Source organism: Conger conger, chromosome 9, assembly GCF_963514075.1.
Source record: "Conger conger chromosome 9, fConCon1.1, whole genome shotgun sequence".
Taxonomy (NCBI): Eukaryota; Metazoa; Chordata; class Actinopteri; order Anguilliformes; family Congridae; genus Conger; species Conger conger.
The window spans coordinates 20,321,813-20,332,277 of NC_083768.1; the positions used below are offsets into that span (position 1 = coordinate 20,321,813).

The 10,465-nt window shown below is 40.0% G+C and overlaps 1 protein-coding gene across 2 annotated transcripts; it reads left to right on the top strand.

The window, feature by feature from the left end:
• Positions 1 to 1,143: 1,143 nt before the first annotated feature.
• LOC133137143 (eomesodermin-like) lies at positions 1,144 to 6,271 on the top strand. Of its 2 annotated transcripts, XM_061255210.1 has the most exons (7): positions 1,144 to 1,505; positions 1,776 to 2,007; positions 2,464 to 2,618; positions 3,903 to 4,024; positions 4,481 to 4,639; positions 4,741 to 4,802; positions 5,040 to 6,271. In XM_061255210.1, the coding sequence occupies exons 1-7, from the start codon at positions 1,301 to 1,303 to the stop codon at positions 5,782 to 5,784; spliced, it is 1,680 nt and encodes a 559-aa protein (XP_061111194.1). In that variant the 5' UTR covers positions 1,144 to 1,300; the 3' UTR covers positions 5,785 to 6,271. The 2 variants fall into 2 exon arrangements, with proteins under 2 accessions (XP_061111194.1, XP_061111193.1); XM_061255209.1 differs by having other exon boundaries at positions 1,144 to 2,007.
• Positions 6,272 to 10,465: the final 4,194 nt, after the last annotated feature.

Below are 10,465 nucleotides of genomic sequence, written 5' to 3' on the forward strand. Positions count from 1 at the left end.
GAGGGTTTCAAAATCAGACATCGAACTGACTTCATAAAAGTAGGCAGGTGAGACATTTTCCAGCGTCACTCAGCCAACTCACGTGTGGTAGTCAACCTATAGGATTTGGCACTGGCTCTAAAGAAATGCACGAAGTGGAATTTCGATCGAGGAGAAGGGGATTTCTTATCTTTGTAGCTTTATGGCCTATATTTGTTCAGTTAAAAGTGAATGGCTGAACAAATGTGAACTTTATGTGTATGTCCGCCCGTGCGTGTGTGTGTGTGTGTGTGTGTGTGTGTGTGGGGGGGGGGGGGGGGCTACTATAAATTCTTCAGTTTCTTCCATAATTGTACCGTCAGGTTATAGCCTATACACCTATGTAAATACAAAGTGAAGAAAACTAATGTACTCGTTAAACACATTAAATTGTTAATTAGCGAACCATGAGCTCGTGTCTGTGATAAAGACCCCCGGAATTAGAAATCTGTTGTTGTAGTTGGTCTTTATCTTTGAAACTAAAGCGTTTTCCGCCCAGAGAATTTAATAGAGCAACAGAAACCGAAAAGACTTCAGCCTCCTGAGATTAAACCGGGGGTGCATGAGTAGATAATTGGAGTTGGACGCGCCACTATACGCTGTCCACACAATTTTCAAGAACACAGTGTAATGAATTTATTACCAGTACTTTGATTATTTTGAGGTTCCCCTTTAATCTGATATACATTTGCAAGTTTTAATGTTAAAGTAAACAAATAAAACAATAAAATACAATACCGACAGCCTATGTTATAATTCGATGAACGTAATCGGCTTTTTAGCTACTACTACTAATAATAATAATAATAATAATAATAATAATAATAATAATAATAATAATATGCCTAATAAAAATCATAATAAGCCAAAATGATCAATGCATTCATGATCTATTCACATGGCTCTTCAAATAGCTCTGTAGCAACCCCTGTTAATCAGTGTATGTCTAATTAAATTAATGTCAGCGCGTTCGGCCAATGGGCAAGGAAATCGAAGTATGTGGGCTATGCCATGGGAATCCAGAAGCACCGCCCATGACGCTTGCCGCACATTGTAAGTGTGAATAAGGCGATCATATATAAGAGCCCTGAAACAATTTTATCACTTGCAGATTATAACAGTTGTGAAAATCTGGAGGTGTGGCTGACTAGGTCAACCGTGGTGAGCAGCAGGGAAACGCACACACGGAAGATAGGTACCAAGAGCAGCAGTCATTGCTTTTGGTCGTCTTTTATTTAGTTGGACTTCTTTTATTTTTCCCTGTTCATTTTTTGTTTGAATCATGCAGCTGGAATCAATTTTGCCCAGCGCGCCTATCAGCTTACCGAAGACCTTTTACAATGTCACATCAACAGAAAGCAATAACAACAGTCCTGGATCAACGCAGCTAGAATTTCAGGAGGGAAACCGGACAGAAACGGAACCAGGGAACGGTCCCAAAAAGTACTTAAGTGGAGGGGGAAACGCTATGATCAGCGAAGGAGAAGGTGAGACATTTTCCGGGAATAAATCCGCTCCCGATGGAAGAAAAAGTTCACCGGTCCTTGTTGAGGACGACCTTTCAACTGGCCGTCGGTACAACATAGACGAACTTAGTTCTGATAGATACTTTATTTCATCGTCTCAGCCGCCCTCAGATGCGGCGAATCCATGTTCCCTCTTCCCCTATGCGGGGCAGACCGGGACAGTTTATACCGGGTCAAATGGATCCAGATATTCGGCCTCGCTTCACTATGGATCTGTCCTGCCGCCGACAGGGTTCTCTTCTGCTGTTTGTGCCGGGCGAAGTCAGTTTGGCGCCGGGTATCAGTTTGGACAAGGTCCGGGTTGTCTCTACCCCTCATACCCTGGGACAGGTTCAAGTATAGGCTCCATGCCTATCGCGGGGACAGGCACTGGCGCAAGGGCACAGGTCTACCTCTGCAACAGACCTCTATGGCTGAAGTTTCATCGACATCAGACGGAGATGATAATCACCAAGCAGGGCAGGTAAGGGTAACAGGGTGATTGTGCCATGCTTTAAGAATGTATTGCCCTTGTATCTAGTTCACAAGACATCCATTAAACATGGTGATTTGCTTTCTGTTCATAATTCTCATTGTGGGGTAGATACTTGTTAAGTATCCAATTATAGCCATGTGTTCTTTGTACATTTCTACTGCGAGCAATAATGAAGGGCATTTAATACGGTGTTAAACTACATGCAAGTAGTTCATTTCCCACATGAACTAAAATAACATTGCTAAAATAATGAATATTTGCTTGTTAGATTTGTCATGGACAGCAACATAGGCCTAATATAGACTTAGGGTGATCAGTATTTTTTTATGCGCCACAAATTCCTGAAAACTCACAATAAGATTATGTTTTTCCTATTGCCCTATGAGTGTGTGTCTTAGACAACTGACATTCTGAACTTGTTTTTTTTGGGGGGGATGTCTACAGGCGGATGTTCCCATTCCTTAGTTTCAACATCGCCGGACTGAACCTTACAGCACATTACAATGTTTTTGTGGAAGTTGTGTTGGCCGATCCAAACCACTGGCGATTCCAAGGAGGAAAATGGGTCACCTGTGGAAAAGCGGACAATAACATGCAAGGTAAGACCGTCTAAGATAATTCGACAGACCTTTGGAAAAAGTGGTTTGTTTTTTCTTTGCCGTTTCTGAATATTTATTCACATTTTAACGTGTGGGTAGGGTACTAGGCTATGTTTACTTTTACTTTTTGACGTTTTAAAAATGTAGCTCTAATGAATTCATTAATAGAGTGAATTATTACATTAATTCATGGAAACTATGAAAATATAAATATTTTGATATTAATTATTTTTACATAAATATTTTTACACAAATTGGCACACTAAAAGTATAGACTACTTGTTAACTTTTTTTTTTATTTCGGCTTACTGATAATTGAAACATCGCTTATTTTGGGTAGTCTTTCATGTATTCACCATTTTAGCCGCAGATATGCATGCATTTTAAAATGTTTTCTAATACAATAGTGAATATGCGAGGGCCTACTTTTTAGTGTAAATTATTACTTTTTTTCTGTGTGCAAATCTCATCTGCCCTAATATACTACTACTACTACTACTACTACTAATAATAATAATAATAATAATAATAATAATAGTAGTAGTAGTAGTAGTAGTAGTAGTAGTAGTAGTAGTTGTTGTAGTAGCAGTAATGCGACATTCGTTGAATTGACGCCCAAAATGCTCCGTAGAAAAAACATTTTAGAGTACAGAGAATATAAGAATACAAGTACATTTTAATCATTCACCTTTCAGTATTGAGTATTGAAAGTCGGACACTTCAGAGGAATTCTACGTAGCCCTACTTGGTCGACATTATTGCAGCTTTAAAAAACATTTTTGCATCCTAGTAGCCTATTGATTTGAAGATCCACAAATGACTGAGAATGAGAACTTATCATGATATACATTGTCGCATATATCTACTCAAATTGGATGTAATCGTTTTAATAATTTGAATTAAATGCGTTTATTGACATGTCTTCCCATGTAGTTGCACAACAAAAGAGGAAGTCTGTGGTTCAATAAATACAAAGCTTACACTAGTACGACATTTTCACCGTTTCGACGCACAAAGTGTCGGCATATGAGTGTTCGTAAATAGCCTTGTTTTTCTAAACAAAATGTTGATGTGCAATAAGTCGTTTACAGTACAATATTTAGTTTTCGTTTAGTAATCTTTAGCAATAATGATTTCAGTTGGTAATGGCATATCGTCGGTCTCTCGGATTACTAAATAAAGTTATGGCTTTCGTTAGTTTATGGAAAGGTATCCTATATTGAAAATGGTAAATACATGAAAATAATGAATTTATCTTATAAATACATTATCACAACATTTTAGGTAACAAGATGTATGTCCATCCTGAATCGCCAAACACGGGAGCCCATTGGATGAGGCAGGAGATCTCCTTCGGCAAGTTGAAATTGACGAACAATAAAGGCGCCAATAACAACAACTCACAGGTGAATCCATGCACGTGATGTTGTGTTTAGTAGCTGGAACATTCCCCCGAGCTTTCACCATTCTTTATCTTCGACTGAATTCCTTTAAGGCACACTGCATGAAGTTCATCGAGCCATAATATTTAATATTAACGACAATCTTATTACTATGTAATATTTTGAATGTATACATCCATCTCAGTTTAGATTAGCAGTTGGATCAAATGCAATGACTCATCAAAACTGTATGTGACATATGAGATAGGGTTCCCTGATGTTTATGTCTTGGTTTCTGCTTTGACTTATTGTCTATCTGAAGGAAGTCCATTCCTATCAAAATCTCTTAGGATTATCGTTATCCTCTATGAATAACCCAGGAGTTTGTGTTTTTGTGGAGTATGCCATGCTCGTGAATTTACCTCCAAACTCTAGAGCCCTTCCTCTGTGGTTTCATTCTTCATTTCTGACTTTCCCCAGATGATTGTTCTCCAATCCCTGCACAAATACCAGCCTCGGCTGCACATCGTTGAAGTCACTGAGGACGGGGTGGAAGACATGAGCAGTGAGGCCAAAACACAAACCTTTACATTCCCTGAGAACCAGTTCATTGCTGTCACTGCTTATCAGAACACAGACGTAAGCTGCCCCTCATGCCTACTTCCTCCAGTCGTATAACTTGCTTGCTTGCTTCAACGAGTGATGGCTAGGCCTCTAAAGCACTTTTGTCTGATTTTCAGATCACGCAGCTGAAAATCGATCACAACCCTTTTGCCAAAGGCTTCAGAGACAATTATGATTCGTAAGTACCTTTGTTCCTGACACAATTAAAAGAAAATAAGTCAGTTGTGGTTGTGACTAAACACAATTCATTACTAAAGGTTGCTGTATATTTTATCTTATGTGGCATTTTATGCATCCTATAATACTCAACATTGTCCTGGACAATGGCATTTGATAATTACATGTCTCTAATAGTAACAAATGGTTCCTAGTCTCTTGCACCTTTTCATTGTTTCTCTTGGTCCTCTCCTCTCAGGATGTACCAGGCTCCAGAAAGCGATAGGTTGACTCCGTCTCCCACGGACGGCCCGCGCTCTCACCAGATCGTGCCAGGAGCCCGCTATGCCATGCAGCCCTTTTTCCAGGACCAGTTTGTCAACAACCTGCCCCAGAACCGCTTCTACAACGGGGAGCGTGCTGTACCTCAGACCAACGGCATCCTGTCCCCACAGGCCGAGGAGGCCACGGCCGCCTCCACGCAAAGGTGGTTTGTAACCCCGGTGCAGCAGACGGGCTCCAACAAGCTGGACCTGACCTACGACAGCGACTACTCCGCCAGCGGCCTGCTGCCTTACGGCATCAAGTCCCTCAACCTCCAGACCACTCACGCCCTGGGTTACTACCCAGACTCTGCCTTCGCGTCCATGGCGGCGGGCTGGGGGTCCAGAGGCACTTACCAGCGGAAGATGACAACTGGCCTGCCCTGGTCCCCGAGGCCCAGCCCCCCCAGCTTCGCCGAAGACCACCTGTCCAATAAGGACAAGCTTCGGGAGGAGAGCAGCAGCACTTCCCCCTGGGTCGAGACCCCCCACTCCCTAAAATCCGTGGACTCTGTGGACTCTGGGATCTACTCCATGGTCTGCAAGCGCAGACGCTTGTCTCCCCCCAGCTCCAGCACAGAAAACTCACCCTCCATCAAATGCGAGGATCTGAACACTGACGATTACAACAAGGAGAGCCACAAAGGCATGGGGTACTATGCCTTCTACACAAGCCCTTAAAGTATTTGACTATTTTTCATGTATTTGTTCCATTTTGTTTTTGTATTTCTGCCCACCTCCCTTGCTAGCCTGCAGTATCCCCCCTACACTTTTACTGGTTCTTTTTTTTCCTGAAAGTGCCAAAGCTTTTAATTATCTTAGCAAATACTGCGTATTCCTCCCATTGTGACCAATGTTTTTATGCATGCCCTCCATGGAACTTATTTTATACAAATGTGATTTTTTATTTATTGAAGGATTTTTTTTCTTGCTGTAAAATATTTGTGCACTATAGAACGTGAAGTATCTTGTACAAAACGTCTACCTGGCAGTGTTATGAACTGGAATAAAAAAAAAAAGTCCCCATACTTCCTTTTTTCCTTATGTTTTTTTAATTAATGCATTGGATCTCTTGCTTTACACAGAAATCTGTATATTGTGCATTGTTTCTGAATAAAGAACTGTTTAAAATGCCATTTGAGAAAAAAAATAAAGTCTGGAACTATTATTTAGCCGTGTGCTTTAAATTTCCATATAAGCCATCAAATATTATATTTTAAATCGAATGCCGCTTTTTACGACCACTTTCTTCCTCTTTGTGGAAGAGTTCTTAAATCGCAGTGGAAAACAATGCCTGTTTAACAACCGTAACATAATTATTTCGTCGACAAAATGGCAATATGTTGCTTGGACAAATGAATTACACAGAGGTGCGCGCGCGGACTGAAAATAACTGATGCGGAAATGCTAAACAATCGTACACAATTAAACCTATACGCTACATAGTTCACAAGTTTTGATTTTTTTCCCGTTTTATTTCGTATTTGCTACGACTGACTGTAAATAAGCCGCTATAAGACTTGTGCATTAACATATTTAGACAACACTATTACGCCGAAATAGCTAATAATTTCAAGTAGGTGCACTTTAATATATTTCGTCGATTTGACAATGTAAATTAGACAGCGAATGAACATTTAACTCTCGGTAGTCATTTCATTTATTCTAAAATGGTACATTGAGGGGTCACATTTATTCCAACTTAGCTGACATCCAGCTGTTCTTATCAGTCAAACTGCAATATTAAAAGAGAAGAGGGCATGAAACATTTATATGCAGTCTATTCAGCTTCACTTAGTCCAGGGGTCTTGATACGACTACTGTAGCCTATGCATCAGTGCTTGACGGTTGTTTTTAGAAACGCTTGTTTGTGTTTCCCTGACGTGTGCACTTGCGGGCTGACATCGCACATTTGAGAAATGTGGTTATATGCTAGTCTACAGCAGCGTCAGATACCCAATTTCACTGCTCAGAGACCAGAAATCAACACTGTTTTTGTATCTCATCGCTCATTTCAGTAAGGTAAATTCCCCGCTTTGCAAACATCGTGTGACCTATTAGACTGGCTGTTGGGCGCGAGGACTAAATGTTTCTCTAGTAGGTAATATAACTGACATCAGAATGTAGTTGGGGTTATAATAATAGGGCTTTACGATTTCTTTGAGAAGGTCCCATATATTCGCAAATTTCACCTGCTAATGTTTTCCGGCAAGAGACAGAAATGCGAACGTGTTGTCTGCGGCCTGTGTTAAGGTTTAATATTACAATAAACCACACTTAAATTGTAAACCCAGTTTTTTTTGTTTTTTTCGAGACCCCCCACCACCACCCCTTCTATGGACGGCACCACACGCGCGACTTCTTCGTCCACGATGACTGTAGCTTCGAACACAGTTTCGTTTCCTATTTTAATTTAAAAATTATTGTAACATAGTATAATTAATCTGTCAACAAATATGGCCATCTATTTTAGATTCTCGTCTGTTCTTACCAGTTCGCTTTTGTATTAAATAATTAGGAACTAGCCTAGAGGCACGAGGAATCATAGCATGCAGCTGTTTATGTTGTGCCCTTAAATGTGAGAAGTTCTCCATTTGACAACGTCATTTTATGCACAGTGTTGGCTGGGTGTATATAAGCAATGCGTTAGGTAATCTGTCAATTCGAAAGAAACAGACAAGAACAAAAAGCAAATTAATAATCAAAATAATGAAGAAATATACATGAAATTGAATTGATAACCAGGACATCTCGGGAGGCCGAATATTTCGAATTATAATAAAACATAATTTGAATGTAGACTGACAATGGAAGCTGCAAAATAATAATTTGCTATTAATTAGCATTTACAGCGAATAACCTAAATCTGACGGCAGGAAAATACCGTCTGTTTTACCAACTAATTAGCGTAAGGTGGGGGAATAGGGCGTGCAATAAATTAGGCTGTGTTTAGCGATCTGACCGTGAAAGTGGTCTTCTTCACAGCGACCTGTAGCTTTTGAGAACGCGCCTTTGCCTGATCTTGTCAGTCTGTTGTCAAGTGGAGTCTGTGGTATTTCTGTTATGTGGAGTGCACAATACCTAAAGTTAAGGGGGGAAATCTCGCTCTATCAATCAGTTATGGAAAGTGTGTATTAGCCTACGCTGTGCCAATGGAGCGTTGTAATTAAATGCAACCCAGAACGTTTAAAAAATATCTTACCATTTATATTTCACAGTTTAGTAAATAAACAGACGCTTTTAGAAAAAGTTATTAACAAGTGCATTATGCATTTTTAAGCAATCATAAGTGCTAGAGATAGGTAGGCTACAGCTAAATAAGTGGTATCAGTAGTGTCACCATCATAAACGTACACTTGAGTACACCTCCAAGACTTCGTAGATAACCTAAAATTATTACACAAGTTATTAATATAGTGATAAAAATGCATCTTATAGAGGTTTGCTATGAAAATCTGAGAAAGGAAATGCTGGCCAGCTCCAGGACTGCCCTGTGACTGGCACCTCACAGTCTTAGCAGAGTTTCAAAACCTTATTTTTTCATCTTTATTCTCTCCCTCTTGAATTCTTTTAAATACCCACATTTTTATTTTAATTAACTCTGCTGTCATGATCCTTGACAGAAACATAAGCGTCTTGACTAACTCCAATTAACACCTTCTAATGAGGTAGAGTTCTGATGCCTCCCTGGGAAGATGATAGAAATTGACTCCTGGAGGCCAAGACGGGGCTGAAACATACCCTGTTTGTTGCCATTCCTTTCAAGGAACAATGGCTCAGAACAGCAGTGGTGGTCAGTGTGTTTTCATCGATGTGCAGGTGTGTCATCCATAATGTGATGGGACCTGCAGCAGCATGTCCTACTGAAGCTGGGAGGCTGCCCAAGGAGCTGGCCTGAAGCCTCTGCCATCTACCATGGCCCTAGAGGGCTAACACTACCACACGCTCAGTTTTGTAAATTGTGTTATTCATGTATTTTTATTTTCAACCAATTTACATTTTATGAACAAAAAAAATCTAGTTTGTTCTATCCAATTACAATAGGCCTACTTCTCTGGATAAGGCAGCTGTATTACAGCTTGTGGACAAATACATATTAAAAATATTATATAAAAACCCAGTTAATACAACCAATGAGTTGTTGTAACCCACAAAGGACCTGGCAACTTATAACAGATGAGAAAGGAAGGGATATGTTCTGCGGAGTTACACAAATCCAGTTACAGAAATTTGTCCTGCAAAGCTACTCAAACTCAATAGTGGATGCATGTCACAATGATTCACTGTGAGGGCAAATCTTTTGTCTCTGGAGCATACAAATGGCTGCTCAGTGCCCATGTCATGTTAATAAGTGTTTCCCAGGTTCTGGATATTAACTTTACTCTAAATGCAGATATACAGGCTTGCGCGCACAGACTTTTAGGGCCAGGTGCTCTAACGGACCGTTAGCAAATATATGATTGACAACGCAGTCCACCAATCACTGCTTAGAAACAGTTGCTATGTGGACTTCAGCCCACATCCTCCAACTCCTGGATATACTTGACTCGAAAAAAACTTTAGCAACATGCTACAAAGACACTTTTCTTGGCAGTTTTGTATGGGGTTATCTTCAACTAGCTATGTAGTTAGCTAAAATAGCTAGCTAGCTCTAATCGTATTTAAGCCTACTGTACATCCTTGACTATAAAGTGTAGCACCAAGTGATATAAACAAAATGCTGCTCAGAAATATACATTATCCTTAAGTGTAAGATTAATTTTGCATTGATATTAGTATTCACTTTAAAGGAGGATACATTTTCCTGGTGATTTTTGCAATTGAAGTTTGACACCAGAAGAGGCAATACATTCCATCTATTTACATCCGTTTTATGAACGTTCAACGTGCCACTGGCCCATTTGGAAAAAGGGCAACCCACCACTTGGTGCTACCAGTCAAAACAGTCAAAATCTCTAATTATAATGACCAATAAAATCAATATTTGTGAATGTGTGTGTTTGTGTCACTGAATTTTACCATGCTTCTCAATAAAGCTGTCTCAATAGCAGAACACTGCAGCTTGATAGACAAAGAACATTGCAGCCTGCTAGCAGTGGCTAGTGAAGGGTACATCCAGCTGCCTAACTTTGCTGCAATAGAGGTAAGTAAATACAAAAGTAAGGATACAAAATAAAAAAGCAATACAGAATGCAAGTGACAGAGAGTTCTGACACAGGCTTTGGAGAGAACTGGCAAGTTCAAAATGTAAGCAGTGGCATTCATACAGGGGACTCAAAAGAGAGACCATAGTTGCACCTAGTCTCTCAAGCAGCGGCTTTAAGATCGCATTCCTTTAAGCACAGTACAAATTCAGATAAAG